Genomic DNA, 18,996 nt, shown 5'->3' with positions numbered 1-18,996 from the left:
ATCACAATCACTTTTCTGGGGTCACTGAGGAATAACACTGGGAAGACAGCATTGCAGATTATGGCTGGCATGTTCGCACTACACGAGGTCAGAACCTGTGATCATGGAGGTAGGGCTGGGTAGAGATTTGAGCCATGCACTTTTCCCTGGACTATAGAGGTCAAAGTTTATTGAGGATAAGGTGACTAGAGGTTGTTAACGCATATGCAACTGCTACGGACTGTGCAGTTAAAGGACAGGGATTGGGGGTCGAGAAAAGGGGGGATTAGTGGCAGCTGGCGTCCACTTGCACCTGTTCACATTATTGAAACTCTCATGAACTAGTCTTTTGTAATCATTTGCTTTGAGCTTTTCTGCGAGGGTTGACAATAATGCTTATATCCAGTTACTGAAAGGAATTGTTGTCATTTGAAGGTGGTGAATAGGGTACCACTGTTTTACCTGTTTATACAGTGATCAGAAAACTTGGAGTTCTGTGTTTGTAGTTGATAGAAGAGGGTCTGTCTCGTATCAAATTAAAGGAACGTGGTTCCTGGTGAAGAGATCTGCTCTGAGTGTTTCAGGTTTTGATGCTTTCTGGTGTGATGTCGAATTTGATGCTCCATGAAAAGTGTGAAGGAAGTCTGTCGAACTGTGGAGTCATAAATTACCTAGGTGAACTCAACCCTCTTTTCAGACATCGGAGAACATTTTGGGTGGATCACTTTGTGCTCAAGATTGAGTACTTTCCTGATGGGCAGTGCAAGATAGGTCTCTGATGGCTACCCTGGAAAATCCCTGGTCAGGCAGTTATCATGGACGTTAGCAGTGGACCGTCGGCAGCCATAGATCATCCTTAAAGGGAAGCATGAGCTTTGAAAAGAAAGGTGCAAGAGGGAAGGGAGTAGTGGGCTACACTTTAGGCCAAAATGCAGCATCATGTACCGGTAGAGTTAGTTTCCAACTGTAACACGTGTTCTTCCTATGCTCCATCGGTCAAACAACTGAACGTAAATAGCGCCGAGGTACATCGTACAAATCCAGTTGTTATTTTCGGTGCCTGGCAAAGCCTGGGCTAGAGTCATCATCATGAACACCTGTGCAGTGCAGGCTGGAGGGATAACTGTCTGGGATTGTAGAGATCCTGTAGTAGACGGGGCTTGCCATTCTGTGACTCTCTCCTTCAGAAGGTTCTGAGATAATGAGTAGGCCATAAGTCCCCAGACTGAGATGGGTGAGGAACCTATAGAACATGGCTATCTCATTCCCCAGAGAGGACCTATGCATTGGTGGTAATACGGATCTAATGATGAAGTTTGACAGAACACTCTCACCTTCACTCGAATGGTCTGAACCTCTTGAGTTGATGTATGTATTGAGGTCGGTGCCTAAATCCCTCAAGCATGTCCTTTTGTGAGGGTGACAACCGGGTTATTGATCGACTGGAGCCTGGCCAATTCTTTGTGCTGTGCTGGTATATGTGAAGGCTGCACCAGAACAAAACTGGCACCATCTGTGCCTAGAAAGAGAGAGAGGTGGAAGAGGTGGTTGAATGAGCAGTGGCTAAGGTAGGGAACTGGACCTTTTATGTTTGGGTGCTGTACTGGTACTGCTGTAATCTGGGAAGTAGCCGGCCCTGAAGAGCCAAACCAAATGTTCTAGCTATCAGCTCAGTACTGAAGTCATCAGCAAAGGTGCCCTGAGCTTGGATTTGAGAAAAGTAAGACAGGCTGATTCCTTTGTCATAGTTTAGCTGACCATGATCTAATGTGTCCAAAGCATAAGAACCGTCTGCCATTAACTCCCCTTTCAATAAGGACTGACAGCCAGAGTAGAACTCTGAAGTGGTGGATTCCTGACAAAGTTGGCTGTGACTCCGAGGATCCCTGAGGCCTGGACACTTGAGATTCTGGTTTCATGACCAGCTTCACTTCAGACACTTTGCGGAAGCTACCAGAATGGTGTCACATAGGTGCAGTAAGTTATTGACACTGCCCAGTGTTAGCACTGAACCTTTGCAGCTAGACTGGGAGTGACCCTCAGTAGTGCCATGGTATCTCTTGAGCAGCTGTGGGTTTGGCGGCCTCGAAGTTCCTGTCAGCTCATGGTCATTTCATATATTATCTTGCACTTTTCCACTGAAATTGACTATTGGGTACTGAAGCAAATCGTTATGTAATGTGGCATTTCCCCTGTCAAATTAGTTTTTCATACTGCTTGCATAGAGTCAGTGATGGTGCCCTTTGCATGCATAGCTTCCCGATAGACAAAACGAAGATTGATATGTGCCCTGTTTCTCTGCCTTTTACCCACCTCATAACTTGTATTGATTAGGAAATCTGTTGTATCCTGTGGGATTTGTGTATTCTCTACTTGCATGCTAAATAGTCTTAGAAGAACTTCCTACTGAGAATCAACAGGTCCATATTCCAATCCAAACTGATTACAGAAAAAAGGAATTGAGAAAGGTGTTCCCCTGTGCAGAGGAAGGGTGCATGTATGCCTGTCATGTGTGCCTGGATGTGTAGTACCAAGCACATGCAGCGCTTTCTGAACAGGTTTTGAAGCAGCTTCTGGTTCTGTCACTCGCAAAAGGAAAAGTCAGGATGGGGTCCCTTAATCCCTTTGAGTCCAGACTGTGCTCGTCTTCCCATGGTTATCACTCCTGAAACCTGTGCTTGCTCCTGAGGTATGGAAAGAATCCTAGAAAGGATATCGCTAACTGATGGCCGTATGCCGTCAGGGAGACGTTATTCCAGTTCACTGCCTCCTCATACAAACCATTGTAATCTCGAAATATAGTCTAACCAGCTCCATTGTGGTGAAGACTAGAACTCACATAATGTATTAGATTGTTGTTTGAGAGGCCAGGATTGGAAAACTGTCTCCTTGATGATATAGAACACCCTGTTAAACTTAAGCATGGATGCAGAATACAGTATAATAACCGTTGCAAGAGATGTGTTGAACAAAGAACAAAACCTCGGTACTTTTGCAGATGATCACCTCAGTGGAAGAGTTAATCCAGGGGAGGGTACATTTGTTTAGCTGAGCTAACTTTGCAGCTTTGGAAAATACATTTCAAAAGACCAAAACATTTTCCCCCAAAGGATTTAAGCACTTTTATTTACCTTTTTAAAATGTATTGAAAAAGTGTAATGCAATGCCATGCTCTGTGATTTAGTTTAGTGTTTTTATAATGGACTAAAAAGTGAGGGATGACAATAGGCGTGAAGGGCGGTGTAGTATTTACAGTGGATGAATGAACTCACGTCAATATAATTTTTTTATTTTTCAATAGTTTTATATATATTTATGTTTGTTAATTTTTTTAGCTGTGTATACTTGAAATGTTGTCCACAGTCCTTTTGTTCATCATGAGGGAAATAGCTACGGGGAACCAGGAGTGGGCCTTATTCAGTTACTGTGGCTCAGCTGTTGCTTGCAAGGCGGTTTTGAGTATGTTAGTTAGCAGTACTGGGTCTGGTAGTTAGAAAAGATCTAGTGAAGGAGGCTGAAAACATTCTGGAGCCTTTAAGTCACTTAATGTGAAGGGTTGTGGGCGAGGGTGTTGCTGAACTAAAACAGACCTCTTTCTTGAAGTTAAGCAATTTCTAATGTAGGTAATATTGAACCTACAGGGATTGACTTGTTTTTTTTTCCTCACAATCATAGATGCTTTTCATCTAAGCCTGGAAAACTGCTGCTCGAAATGTGATATGGTGAACTAGAGACTTAAAACTTGCCAAAGATGTGATATCGAGAATCTGTGACTGTGCGTGCCGAAGGAGTCTCTCTGATCGGAGCCATGCCTGTGCCCACAGATTCTCTGGTTGATTCCCAGCTCAGCCGGACTCCAATTCCCATTCCGGCCATCTTCAAGGAAGCAGAGCATGGCTTTTCATTGAAGAAACGGGGGCGCTCCCTCTGCTTCACTGCACCGCCCCGGCCACCTGCCAAGAGCCCAACACCCATCAGTCGCTTCTTCCCCAATAAACATCAGTCATGGAGCCAGCCTCGACCTCAAAGTGTGTCCTTCCGGAGTCCAGAAAAGAAGTCCCTTTATAGCCGGCTCTATGATGAGGGCAAGCAGGAGCTCTTCTTTGACCAGTGTTTCCAGAAGATTTGCAAGCTGGGCCGGGGCTCTTTTGGTGAGGTCTATAAGGTAAGGCTTCCTGCAGGAGTGCCTTCAGCAATTTGTGGGGGCTACCTTCAACACTTGTGGGAGGGAGAGAGGGGCGAGCGTTCCTTCACCTTCTGGATACCTAGAAGATTAGAACCACTGTGCTTTGCTGTCCTGCGTTGCCTGAGTACTTCTGTGGTAGTGAACTTTGAGAATCCATGCAGCACGTAGGGGACTGACCCACACAGGTAACACTGATTATTGCAGAATCCATGCATCATAATTGGAATTGTTTCTATGACTTTTCGTACATATAAAGCGTTACCACAGACAACAGTGAACATTAAAAAAAGTCCCTTTTTTAATGGCTTCATTTCTATTGATACTGCCATCTTTTGAAGGACAAAGGAGGTATTTACCTGGTATACGCAGAGGTCTAGGTTTAGATGCTCAGTTGTTATAGTTTTCTGTCTCTGTTAAGGGATCATTGTGTATCTTTCTGTCTTTCTCTCGCCTTCCTTCTGCCTTCTCCTTCACAAAGTGAGCCTGAAAATGTACCACCAGTCGTTCCCCTAACACTCTCCTGGAGTTAGAGCTACTTGAGCCTGTGGTGGAAATTGCTTAGGGTGAGAGAACAAAGTTCTGGACGACTTTGGAACTTGAGGTTGTTCCGGATAAACCCACAGTCTAACTATGAACCCATGCACAGATTTAATCCACAAACTGTATCCAACAGTAGATCTCATAATTGCTATTAATTCTACTTGATAATTAATGAAACATGCACTTTCATCATCAGTGTTTTCTATATACAGCGCTGGTTATTGGGGGCTAGCATGTAAAGAGGTGCACCCAATGTTACAGATAAAAAAATCAAATGAGAGAGTGTCTTTGGCCCAAATCACATAGTGTAGCCTAGTGGAGAAACAAGGATCGCAAGTCTTGGTTTCTACAGCTGACATTTGAGTCATTTGAGACCACTTTTCTTTGTCTAATGTTTTACATGCTATTCAATTATTTTGCCTTCTAATTTGTTATTCCTAAATTTCATGTTCACTGTAATTTGCATACCTTTAATTAAGTTCTTTGTACGATTATGTAGGCATGGTTAGCGCTTTAGAAAGAAAATATTACTTTGTAGATTATGGGCACTGGATCAAAGTAGAACAGAGGTCTTCAAACTGGGGGGCGGGCCCCCTTTGGGGGCCTCAAGTGATCCCAGGGGGGGCGCCAAACTCTGGCCAAAAGAAATATTATACAGATAACATGCCTTTGTTTTAAGCAAAAGCATGTTATTGCAGTTTTAAAAAGGTAACAATACTTAACTGCAATGTTTAAATAGGCTTAGACCTATTTAAACATTGCCATCTTTCTAAAATAATTGTGAAAAATTCTGAGGGGGGGGGCCAATGATTTTTATTTTTCAATTTGGGGGGCGCGGCATTAAAAAGTTTGAAGACCACTGAAGTAGAAGCTTTTTCAACCCATGGCATCTCCAAGTTGATTTTCCTTTGAATCATGCTTCAGTAGCAAAAGGCCACCCATCTTGTCCAGAGTGTCGAAGGGCTCTTGACAAAAGGGGAAGACAGCTGTACTTTTAGGTACTATGCTTTAAGCTGAACTACGCAAAGCTGGCACTTGGGAACTGCTGCACAACCTTTTGTAAGCATCCCTGCGGAATGTATGGTCAGCGCTCAGGTTATTTTAGCCTCAAACATCTCCAGAATGAAAGGTAATTTCTTAATTCCATTCACATTGAAGAACCATTTGTCAGTGTTCTATTCACGAACATTTATTATGCAACGAGACCTGTTGAGAGGAATCAGGTACTTTAGCCCAGGGAAGCCTCCCAGTTTGAGGAATTTAGGAGTATTTGAACCACGAACAGTAGATTACTGTGATGCCAACGCATCCTCAAATGTTGCAGTTAGATTAACAGTCCAAGGAGACAAGGGGTGACCTTGTTCTCCTCTCATCACCTTGGTCACCCATTCACTGTAGCAGGCTACGCCGAAGGGCTGCTGCACCTTGAGCAGTATAAAACTCCAGCTTCTCTCCTAGAGATGCTTCCTCCATTTAGAGGGCAAGAATGAGTGAACATGAGTCTAAGATCTTTTATCGTCCCTAAGAATAGGCACGTTTAAAGGGTTGGGTATTGTGCGTGAAGAAATATAACTCTCCTGCCAACCTTATAAATGATAAGCAGTGAGAAGCGAGTGTTTTAAGAGTTACTGATTCTCCACAGCTCTGTTGCCTCAGACGCTGTACTACTTGACCTGCTCGTTGTCAAGCCTCCTGTTTACAAGGGTTCTGCAGCAGTGCTCCCGTTGGTGGAGCCTTGGTTTCTGGCCTGGTATGGACAGTTCTTGTATTGGCAGAGGCATGTTATGGGGTCCCAAGTTCGCATACGAAAGTTGGCAGATCTTGGGTTAGTAGACACCGAGTGGCAGGCCTAGTGTTGACGAGCGCCAGAGATTGTTCACTTTCAGGCTGCAGGTGATCGCTTGGAGAATTAAACGATCATTGAGTTTTATCTTCTCACCTTACTTCCTGAGTTATTATAGCACCCAGAAAAACTAAGCATTTGAAGAGGCCTGAATGCTGCACAACTGTCTGTTGTCTTAAGAAAAGGCCTACAACTCAAGGTAGAGGCATCCGGTTCAGCCCTCAAAAGAGAAGCGATATCAGCCCTCTTTTTCGTAAGAGGCAGGATGACACTTTGCCCTGTTGTCACACTTTGCCCTGTTGTGTCACACTTTGCCCTGTTGTGTCACACTTTGCCCGGTTGTGTCACACTTTGCCCGGTTGTGTCACACTTTGCCCGGTTGTGTCACACTTTGCCCGGTTGTGTCACACTTTGCCCGGTTGTGTCACACTTTGCCCGGTTGTGTCACACTTTTGCCGGCTGTGTCACACCTTGCCCTGTGGTGTCACACAGTCAATCCTGTTTTCTTCACCCCCTTTGCGGATACAACGAGGTCTCGCTCTTATTATTTGAAGAATAAGCACCGCGGCAGTTGCTAGTTGCGTTTAACAAGCTGAGTATCATAATTGCTCGTCTGTCGTAGTTGTTAATCAAAAAAATGCTACTGTTTTCAACTTTGCGGGATTAGAAAAACTTCTGTTACGCTTTTGACAGGAACGTTGAGCCCGCTAATCCACCGTTAAGGTGGTCATCGTTTTACTGCCAGGAGAGTGAAGCCTGACAGAGTCCGTGTAAAATGGACACCACTTTGCTAAATACGGCTTGCACTTAAATTAGTGTTTATCTTGTGTGTTCTGAGTGCACTTATTCAAATGTACGGTTGACAGGTTAATTCATGTTGTAGTTGGTTTAAACGAAGGAGGGGCGAGGGAGACGTGCAGTCGGTAGGTGCACGAGGAGTGCTAATGCAGGAAGCAGGCCTTGCGTTAGCCACGGCACGATTGATGGTCTAGTATTACTGGTGACAGGGCCGCAGCTCGCGTTCTAGGCATCCGGCACAAATCCGTACACTAATACAGACGGCTTGCCTACAGAAATAAGGTGACGGCCCACATACTGGAACTCCTTCCGTTTACAGAGACTTACTATCCGGCTTTGTAATGTCTGTGCCCCACCTGCTCTGTGGGCTCAGGGTTTCGCTTGCCCTCTGGGTGGCACCTTCTACATCCAGCTCGAACCGCGCCAGGAAGGGCCATTGTCTTCTCTGTGTGCTCTGCGTGGGGCGAGGCTATCCCAGGAATGCGTCCGTTGACAGATGAGGGGAGGGTGCTGTGCTCGCACAAACCATGTTCGCTAAAGTCAGCAGCTGGCGGTGTTATACATCGGTGGTGAGGAGGAGTCTCCCTGTCTTACCATGTGGCTGTGTCAAACAGAAACTCTGCTGTAGTGGCTTTGTAGACCTCTGTGTGCCAATAAATGACTGGTTGCGCTTGGTGTCCTATCTCAACTGCTCTTGTTTCCTGGCACGTGGCTTCTGAATTTAAACACATCCTGTTATTATGTTTTACAAGGTAGTGAAAAACGTAATGTTCTTGGTTGTATTTTTCCGTCAGGGCGCCACTACAAACAACCTTGCTTTTGTTTGTAAAAAAAAAAAAAAAAAACCCTCGAGCCTGGTCACTTGACTGATATTAGTTGTACGATCAGACATCATTACGCACTTAAGGGCCATGGTTGCCACCCCTCTCCTGTACTCTTTTTCTTTCCACGTGTTCCACGTGTGTGTTCTTTCGCGGCTAAATTGCTATCCAGCACCGTTTTTGAAGCACTTTTTAACCCTCGAGAGAATGGATCCCACTTGATATTCCTTGATTAATTTAAAAAAAAAACAGTGAATGGAAATCCTACAACCTCCCCCAAAGTAAAACTTGAGTGGAGGAGCCAACTGTGCTCCATCGCCTGAAAAATAAAGGTGTATTGGGGCGATGGAGATTAGCACCAACATTTCCTTGTCTACCACTTTGGTCTTGGTTATTCTTTAAATTGAAAGACAGTCCCTTAGAGGAAGCTTCTGTCAAAATAATGAAGTCCGTTCCCACCCCCTGCACACTTGTCTGCAAAGAGAGTCCATTCGATTAAAAACAACCTACCTCTGCCCATTGTTCAGATGACGGCCACAAATAGAGGGAGACTAAAACACTGGCTCAATGTTGGGACGAAAAAAGTCCTCTGCATGGGGGCAGATGTGCGTCCCAGCTCTGGGTGCCCAACTGTACTGATGTCTGGATCCCTAATGCTGATTTTGTTGTCATAGGCAGATATGGATCATCTGTGTGCGCCATGACATAGGCCTGTCTCCCAGATGATGGTGTTGTTTGACCGGTGGCGGCACCGCCTAGTGGTGAAAGCTACTGCGTTCACCAGGAGTTAAGCAGCACAAGCAGCATACTGTGTAGTGGTCAATGAGAGTCACAGATCCTTTTTAATCTGTCAACGGAGTGAAGCCTATAGGCTTACTCATTCTGAAGCATGTAGTGCTGGGCAGTGCATGCATGTTAAATATATCTCTTGGGTGTATGAGTGCCAAGATACAAAACATGAAGGATGCAGTGCATGCTTGTTAAATGTATGTGTGTCTGTGAGTGGTACAGGACATGGATGGTATAGTGCTGTGCAGTGTGTGTCTATGCTGTATCCATGCTCTGGGTGTATGTATGCTTGTGAATGGTACCGTGCATGGAGCACCTTGGGTTTCATTTTGAGAGACCCAGGCATGCATGATTAAACATGAGGAGAGAGAGGAGGTAGAAAAGTTTACCCAAGGCAGATTTACTTATTGCTGAATTTCTGTAAGTTTGGTGTGACACTCACTGGAGAAAGGAGAAACGAGCTTCCTCCATTCACTTCAAATGGTGCTCTTTAATTTAATGGTCGTCACAAGGAAGAGGTGTGGGCACAACTCATGAAGAAGATGGGCCTGATTAGGTAGAGAATCATAAAGAGTAAAGCTTGGGACCCTTAGCTAACTTTGTGATGCAAATATCACTGTGGCTGAAATCCGGTTTTGAACACTTCTCACTCCTGTGGCATGTTTTGTGGTGCGATCAGCTTTTGAGTTTCTCCTGCTGTGACAGACTGCCTTCAAGAGTAAGAGAGAGCAGAGTAGTGGGCACTTCAAAAATAGCAACATAACTTCAGAGACTCAGACCCTAAGTCACATTTGGTGTCTGGAAATGGACTTTAAGAATAAGAAGGAGAGTTTGAGACCCCAAAAATTGTCATCTGCCAAGCAGCCAGACGGTCTGTGTGAGGACGGGATGCTCTTCAAGACATCTGCCTGTGACCAGGACAGGGGACCAAAGCCTGCTAGTCTCTGTTGGGTAAGGGACATCACCCAGGGAATCCAACACCACCTGCCGTGGAGCACCATCACCTGCCAGTATGTGTCATGAGGAAGAGGAGAGTGTTGGAATGAGCGAGGCCCAGTGGGGAATCTTCCCTTTTGAACTCCTGTTGCCACGTGTGAGGAAAGAGCTGCTGCACCAATTGGATCGTTGCCCATGTGCAGGACAATCCGCAACCCCTGTATGCCAGGGGAAGACTTCAGTGAAGTGAGCCATGGTGAATACTGTGCTGATCTGGCCTGTGTGCAGCTAAGAATCAACAACCCTATATGCCAGGAGGGGTAGCAGTGCAGAAACCTGCAGTGCCATGCGGATCGATCCCTATGTACATTAGGATGAGGTGACCCCAAAAGTCAGATTTTCTTCTTCTATCTCACCAGACTAAGGTCCTTATCACTCTTTTTTTGTTCTTCTCTCTCAGAACATTCACAGTTTCCTCTTTACTGATGTCCCCTTTACTGCAAATCTCCTTTATAAACAAACAGGAGTATATTCCATATGCTGAACTGTAGCAATGATCTCCTTTAAATTTTTTCACCAGGAGCTTCTCTTGAACCTTAAAACGTTTGGGGCGCCTCACCTACTGACCACTCCAAAATCTCCAAACTCCTGTGCACATGCTCGGTTTCCTAGATCCCAGCTTAGTTGCTCACTCATCCCGGTTTCTCTTGAGCCCTTCACATACTTTGTGGCACTGTTGAAGAACATTCATTCTAAATTGTGTTTCTACCATTCTTACAGACCTCTCATACATGTCCGCTACCTCCATATCATGCATGATTGTCTTTGGCACTGACATGTTGCTTGTCTGCAGGGAGAAAGAAGCAAGCCTCACAGAATGTAAATAAAGTGTGCATCTCTGTCCAAGCAACTCCCACTCATCGGTTCTCTGCACGTGTGTCCTCTGTTGTACCTGTGTCCACAGAGCAGTAGCCTCGCATCATGGTTAGTAACATACCCCCCCCCCCCAGCCTTTTTGCTATAATTAATTTTTTGTTCTCCACTCGCTAATAGTTTAGCTCACCCCAATCAAATAAATTATTCAGTGTTTTTCAAGCAGTAGAGAGCTTGATTGTTGACCAGCATAAACATCAACGGTTAATGGTGTTGACTGCTCCTACCCAGAGAACTCTTGCCGCAAGAAATCAGTTGTAATGACTCCACAGAACCTGTCGCTTCAGCGTCAACAAGGCATCCGCCAGAATTCAAAAGTGAAGAATCAAATAACCTGAAGGTTCTGAATATAATTCTATGTGACATAGATAAGCTTACATAACTGAGGGGCATAGAAAACAATTTTGAAAGAAGAAAACATAACAGGAATCACCGGAGCACCAGAGCTTGTGTCCATGATAGTGAGTGCAGTTTTGAGGCACTTAGTGTATCAATTCTTCTTAAAGGTGAGTGAGTGCCGAGTTAGGCTAGCCCCAAACAGGGCTTCCAACGAGGAGAAGCAAAGAAGCGAAATTATGGTGCATGTATCTTAGAACTGGCCGAACAGAATTTTCATTTTGGTGGGGCAACCCCTGCACAGACTCATTCAGCAGTTAAAACAGAGAAAATGAGATTTAGGTTTAAAAAATGACATTTTACCACAAGATCTCCGGAACTGTACATGTTACTCTGATGATTTAAACTGTTCTGCAATCCAGGCGCTGAGTTTCTTAGACAGACGCACTGCCCAAAAACCTGGAATGAATAAGTAAACAACACAGTGTTCTGTGCATGGTAAATGGGATACTTCAGCCTTTCACAGAGTGGAGATGTTGGTCCACAAGCAGTGCATAGACAATGTATGCTTGGTATACACACATTCCTACCATATTTTCTGTAGATTTAGTCTATGCTGTAAGGCCATTATATCTTCTTGGTATCTCACTTATTGGAAACTTTGCCTGTGCAGGCACTTCAGTCAACTAGGTCGTGCAGGTTGTGCTTCTCACCAGGGCTTGCTCATTTCTGAAGTGGTCAGTTCAGCTTAATCTTCATAAAAACTATGTGACAAAAGCGGGGTTTCCCCAGAACGTAGGTTTGTCTCTTGTCTGTAGTGTAAAAACAACCTGCAGAGTCTTGTTCAAGGTTAGTGCCTGTCTGTTTTGGTGTGACAAGCTTCTTCATAAAGACTACATTAAGTATTGGGTACTGGCTCATCGGTGCAGTATCTTACTGGTTTGTAGTCTCTGACAGGAAACCAAGACAGATGAAAGTCAATGTCCGACAAAGGTAAATGAATGCATCTTCTTGCTCAGCCTTTGCAAGGTAGGATATGGGTAGGCAACAAATTGTTTATATATTGAAAGGCAAAGCACCCTTGCTTACCGATCTTCCATACCAGGAAAAAACTTTGGAAGGAAGGTTTGCACCATACGTTTTTTTTATTCATAGACCTTCTTAGGTTTTGATAAAAATAGTTTATCTTTTTATCGTCCCTTTAGTACCCTTTTTCCATGAGATTATTAGTGTGTGTTAAATTGATTATCCTATAACAGAGCAGCTTGTGCTGGAAGGTAGACCTTTCTCATTAACAATCCCACCCACCGAGATCTGTTTCTCAATGATAGAATTTAGGCTGGGTTCTTCTAGTCTGAGAAAAGTAAAAGTCAACCCGATTTTAGGATGTGCACAATGACTGTCAACAAGGCCAGTTTACACTTTCATTGCAGATTATTTGCATGTGTTGTGTCTTCTTCTGAAGATGTGGGGGTGCATTGTACTCTGTGTGCATCTAGCTGGTCAGCTCAAGGTTTGAGGGCAGCCAGTTGTGTGAGCAGCTGCATGGCCACAACATAGATCTGATATGTTTAATGATGCTGGCAAAAAATTGATTTGGTAAATGCCTGCAGAGGAGTGGCTGAGAATATGTAGGCGAGTATGTGCTTGTGGTATTTGATGCTTTGAGAAGCTACAGAATAGGTGTGACCTGTGATGCCGGGCTCCTTCACGCACTTCAAAGAAGAGTTGAGTTAGAAAAAGAACTAACTCTTCTGGAGAACTCAATACAGAACGGTTTCCTCTAAAAGCCTGAAGAGGTCCTCAAGGGACTTCAGAGCTGACAAGCCATCAGTAAACTGACTTGAACAACTAACAGGCATATAATCTGTAGTCCTTTTGGTCCATGTTCATTTCCGTGGTTCCAATCATGGCTGAAAATGGACAAAAGCCGCAAATAGTTTTGACTTATCAGACTCCAGGCAAGACAGGAAGCAGATGTCACATGGCAAGTCACCAGTTAAGAACAGAAGTTGATGAAAATTGGTTAGATGGGGCGCCACATCTTGGTTTCATGAGTGGTGCTGCGTTGGATCTAGGGTTCAGCTAGCTATAACTAGCTTTAAGGGGTTAGAGGATACCCTGAATATAGGACTGGTCCATGAGGGCCTTAAGAGGAATAGTCCCACACCAGCCCCCAACAACTTGTCAATGCCACCAGTTTATTTAGCTTACCAGTTCACTAGAACCCTTAGGGAGCAGCCGTGCCTCTATACTGCAGAGATGCTGAGCTTCCAGAGATTAACATTTGCTGAGGGCTCTGTTGGTGGCTTAAAGTCTGCCTCTCTACAACATGATAGATTTGTTTTATGCCTGCTGTGGGACACAAGGAAATGAGTAGCCAGATTAGGGTAGGCTTGAAAGGTTAAGACCGAAAAACTGCTCATGTAGTGTTGTGATTAGTTTAAACCCTTCTCTAGATAAAATACAAACTATAAATGTAATACCAATTCCACTGCCATTTTGTCTGTTGACAGGTAAAGAGCCAAGAAGATGGAAACCTTTATGCGGTGAAGCGTTCCCTTCAGCAATTTAGGGGAGAGTTGGATCGTCAGCGCAAACTGGAGGAAGTGCAGAAGCATGAGAGGGTGGGCAAACACCCTAACTGTGTACAATTTGTGCGAGCCTGGGAGGAGAGACGACACCTTTACATCCAGATTGAGCTGTGTGAAACTAATCTGCAGCACTTTTGCGAGGAGCGGGGCCCATTGCATGAGCGTCAGGTCTGGGCCTTCTTCTGTGACTTGCTGCGGGGCCTGAAGCATCTGCATGACCGTAACCTTGTGCACATGGACATCAAACCAGCCAACATCTTTATTTGTTCCAGAGAGACATGCAAGCTGGGTGACTTTGGTCTCATGCTGGAGCTAGATCGGGGGAATCTGAGTGAGGCACAGGAGGGTGACCCCCGGTATATGGCTCCTGAGCTCCTCAATGGGGAATACACCAAGGCTGCCGATATCTTCAGGTGATCATGCAGCCCATGTTGATGACCATTTGTGTATCCTACAAGTGCAAGGTTATGAGTGCTGGGAATTGTCTGTGGTGATGCAAGGTATCCTACCTCATGTTGGTTATAATTTAATACAGACTCTGAAAGAATACTGTGATGGTGTAAGTTATGTTCTGTAGCCTGGTATCTTTGCTGGTCACATGCTTGAATTGAATTAAGGTAAATCCCCTTCTAAACCCTTTCAGACTTGTTTCTTGACTCCCCCATGTGCAGTGCACTTCCTGCATGCATCCAGATCACAAAATACACCTGTAAGAACTTATCTGAGGGATACTTTTAACTGGAGGTTCTTCAGCTTTTGAAATTCCCAGTTGCCAGACTAGATTTGGAAACGTCTGACATAGATCCAGTGTTTTCGTCATTGCAGTCATATAGCTCCCTTTCTTCTGTGCACTTTAAGGTAAATCTGGAGCTCCTTCTCCTCAGATGTTTAGTGATTTTTCTCACAGATACATCTAAATTTTCTAAGACAATGCATTGCATAATATCTCCTCCTCGAAAGTCAGATTTTAAATCCTGTAGAGCCTGCAATGGATAGGTGTTTGTTGTTGTGGCGCGACTCGAGGTCATGCGACAATTGTGGCTTCATACACACCTAGGCAATTTAGAATTCGTTTTTTGTGGCCTGCGCTTAAGAAGAACACCAATTGTTGTTGCTCGCATTCCAGGAAAAAAAGTTACCTTTTAGATCCCAACTTTCATTGAATTGTTTGAGGGGAAAATGGCATCAGCACTAAAAAGAAGAAAGGCATGGGGACTCCTCACCTAAGAGACTGTCTTAATCGAAAGGTACATCCTCATGGTGTTCTCTGAATTCAATGGAGTCGTCTTTGGAGCCAGAATTCTGGTAGGGGTAACCCCCCTGAGGAGTGTATGACAGCAGAGACACCAATGCCGGCTCAGGGACCCGTTACTGTTCTTGAGGCTGCAGCACCCTTAGTGCCCCCCTAAAGCCTATTAGAAGCACCTGGCTCCGGGTACCGATCTGGCCTTCTTCATACATACAGTGATGGAGCTCTAAAGTGGCAGTCTTCTCTGGAGCATATGCGGGCCACATAGGACCTTATAGGGCTCTTTTTGGAGTTCTGCCGGTAGGTTCCACATAGACTGTCTGCTGTAGCATCGGAAGGTTTCCCTGTGCCAATCGCTTTGATAATTAACTTTCTCTGGCACCACTGATGTCGATTTGTTCACCAACTGTGCTAGTGCCATTTGTGCTTCCTGCTGAACCAGGGGCTAAGACATAAGCATAAGTCTTGGGGGGATGCTGATTGAGTTGTTGAGGAGGAAAGAATCACATAGCAACAAGATGTCTACTCACACCAGCATTACTAGAGTTGTCTCTTCTGTGGAGGAACAAAAATCCATCTTTTGGCAGAGGTCCTACAATCTGTCATATTCTTTACTGCCATTCAATGAGGCGGCAGCGGCGGCATGTGAAAAACCCACGTCAGCACCAGCCGTGAACTGGCTCTTTGTCAGGATCTATAGTCCAGTGCACAGAGATCTACACTTTCTGTCCACTCACCCTTCCCCAGCATATTTAGTCATATAGGTTTCTTCCTGTATGAAACTGGATTGTGTCCAACAGCAGCTCTGGGTAGGGAGTCGAAGAAGTTGGAAAAAAGGCCTAAAATGTCAGCCTGTCTGTCCGCTCTTCCAACAAACACAGCCTTCTTAATAGGCAGGCATACATAAGTCCTCTGGGGTATGAACCAGATTGTACTACTGAGTTGTCCAAGCGCCCCAGGGACCACTTTGCATGGTTCGGGCGGACAGGATGCCTCCAGACAGTAAGAGCTAGTCTACATACAGGACATTTTGTAGCCATGACAATTGGTTCTTCAGTGTCCCTGAAATGACGTTTGAGTTTGGTCATCTGGCTTCTCTTGGGATGATCACAACATGTTAATCGATCACAGCATGTTAATCAATATACTTTTCAAAGGCTCACAGGCTCTTGGGGATAAGGCATACTCAGATTTAGAGTATTTTAAAGTTAACAGGGCGGCGGCCTGATGTTTGAGTTTGCAACCCCTTGCAGAGGATTTCCTTTGATGTCAGGGGTTCTCCAAAAGCTTCAACTTGCAACAACATGAGTCCCAAGAGTCTCCTCTACAGCAAAAGCAGTTTGTCAGACAACTCGGAGTCAAGAAGTTGTCACGCCCAGGAGCCATCCTTCTCCTCTCATTCCATGCACCACTGGTAAACTTGCTTTAGCTCATCTTTGAAGGAGCATGTGCAGCCCAGTGAGAAGAGGCATCCTCTTTTCTGTAGACTTGAAAATCCATAACTTCAGACCAGTGGTTCTTCAGATCATAGAAGGGGGCTATACCCTAGCTTTCCAGCAAACTCGTCCCTCTTCTTGCCCTAATATTCCATGCAGGCTGAAGACCATCTGCAAATATTGCAGCAGAGAATGGCAACCCTGCTGCAGAACTGAACTGTGAAGTTGGTGCCAGAATAGAAAATTGGACAGGGCTTATCTTTCCAGCACTTCCGGATTTCCAAGAAGGATGGTATTGTTGGTCCGATCCTAGACCTTGGCACTTGAAGTTTTACGTACACGAGTGGGGGTTCAAGATGCTATCCCGGTCTTAGGTGCTTCTGGCGCTGGAATGGGATGATTGGGTGGGACCCTCGACATGCAGGATACGTATTTTCACATACCCAATCTGCGATAGCTCATGGTAAGTATCACTCATTGCCTCATTGTGGTTCTCCTGTTCGGATTGACATCCGCATCTCAGATTTTCACAGTGACAGTGGCAATGCTCACAGACTATCTCAGGATGTAGAGAATCACCATACTTCTGTACCTGGGTGACTGGTTACTAAATGCTGGCTTGTCGCAGGTGATGTACCACCTGTAGGCACCAGCTTTCCTGCTGTTTAACTGGGTTTTTCTGTCAACATTCCCAAACCATGAGACCTCTCATTGCCTTATCTGTATGGGGCATTACTGGATACAACATAACTCTGAGCTTCCCCTTCTCTGCAGAGGATTAGGACATTCAGGATATGATTCCAGTGCTTTGTGCGGATGCTCAGGTTCCAGTCTTAAAAGTTCTACTCTGTAGGTCTGCTGGAATCCTGTATCCTCCTGGCCCTGCATACACACTGCATTTGAGGGCTTTCCAGTGCCATCTCTGCCAGCATTGAGAAGACCTGGCAAACACCATGGTAATCTCTGCGGATGCTGCAGTGGACTTCGCCTGATACTTGGCAGCGGAGAACGTAATTTAAGAGATGCCCTTCTGGCCCCTACCAGGCACGCCTTGGTATTGACAGATACATCCTCACTTGGGCGGGTTGCTCATCTGGAAGAACAAGAAATCGTAGGCATTTAATCTTCAGAAGAGCGCAGGTACTTCACATCAGCGTGCTCAAACCAAGGGCAACTTGGCTGGTGTCCAAGGCCTTCCTACCTTCCCTTCATAACCAGTCCATCCAGAGTTGATGGACAGTATGACTGTGATGTGGTATGTCAGCAATGAGCAGAAATAGGGTTTTACCTTCTCTGTCGGGAAATATTGAGACTCTGGGCTTGGGCACACCACCATGGAATTTGGTTGGTCACCAACTGTCTGGCAGTCTCCCTGAACACCGCAGCCAGCCACCTCTGCTCGTTTCTCAGCTTGCTGACTGACTGGTATCTCCAACCAGAGATGGTTCAGGATATCTTTGCTCAGTAGGACACCCCTGTGTATATCTCTTTGCCACACCAAGCAACGGCAATTACCTTCAGCTCTGCGCCATCTTTTATCCATTGTGGAGAACCTTGACTGTTTTGATTGAATTGGAGCTTTCTAATTCACTATGCTTTTCCTCCGGAACTCTTTGATTCTTGAGGGTCTGAAGAGGATTTGCCAAGACCAGGCCCAAGTTTATCTTTATCACCCTGAATTGACCGAGAAGGGTGTGGTATGCAGACATATGTATATATATATATATATATATGTATATATATGTTCGATGGCATGTGTAGCTGCAGATACACATGCTGTGCACATCCCGCCATCTGGTGTTGGGCTCGGAGTGTTACAAGTTGTTTTTCTTCGAAGAAGTCTTTTCGAGTCACGAGACCGAGGGACTCCTCCCATTTCGACTCCATTGCGCATGGGCGTCGACTCCATCTTAGATTTTTTTTTTTCCGCCATCGGGTTCGGACGTGTTCCTTTTCGCTCCGGGTTTCGGGTCGGAAAGTTAGTTAGAATCTCGGAAAAATCGTCGGTATTGTTTGCGTTCGGTATCGGGTTAGTTACAACAGATCGACACCGAATTAAGAAGAGCTCCGGTGGCCCTTCGGGTTTTTTTTCGATCCCCGTCGGGGCCTGGTCGGCCCGGCCATGTGTCTCTTCAAGGCTGATGGAACGGACCCCATTCCGCTTCTGTCCAAAATGCCATAACAAGTATCCATATACAGATCAACACCTGGTCTGTAACTTGTGTTTGTCACCAGAACACAAGGAGGATACTTGTGAGGCCTGTCGAGCGTTTCGGTCCAGGAAGACACTCGGGGACCGAAGAGCCAGAAGACTACAGATGGCGTCGGCGCCGACAGGACAAGGGCGTTTCGAAGAGGAGGAAGAAACATTCTCCACCCAGGAATCGGACTCGGAGGAGGTCGATCCCGAAGAAACGCCGAAAACCGTGAGTAAGACGTCGAAGCAGAGAACTCGCGAGAAGACCGCTAAAGCTCAGGGGACGCCACCGCCAACAGGCCATGGCTTAACCCGAAAAATAGGTGACCGTCCATCGGCACCGAAAAAGGGCGAGCTGG

General features: G+C 45.4%; 1 protein-coding gene across 2 annotated transcripts in view; it reads left to right on the top strand.

Annotated features, from left to right (window-relative positions):
* PKMYT1 (protein kinase, membrane associated tyrosine/threonine 1) overlaps positions 1-18,996 on the top strand; it is a 304,511-nt gene that overhangs the window by 88,222 nt on the left and 197,293 nt on the right. For both annotated transcript variants that reach the window (XM_069244353.1, XM_069244354.1), the window contains exons 2-3: positions 3,655-4,144; positions 13,678-14,168. In XM_069244353.1, the coding sequence (XP_069100454.1) occupies positions 3,788-4,144; positions 13,678-14,168 (848 nt within the window). In that variant the 5' untranslated portion in view covers positions 3,655-3,787. The remainder of the gene's footprint in view (positions 1-3,654; positions 4,145-13,677; positions 14,169-18,996) is intronic.

This window comes from Pleurodeles waltl, chromosome 7, assembly GCF_031143425.1.
Source record: "Pleurodeles waltl isolate 20211129_DDA chromosome 7, aPleWal1.hap1.20221129, whole genome shotgun sequence".
Lineage (NCBI taxonomy): Eukaryota > Metazoa > Chordata > Amphibia > Caudata > Salamandridae > Pleurodeles > Pleurodeles waltl.
Note: the sequence above shows the minus strand (reverse complement) of the source record. Positions and strands in the feature narration are given on the sequence as shown.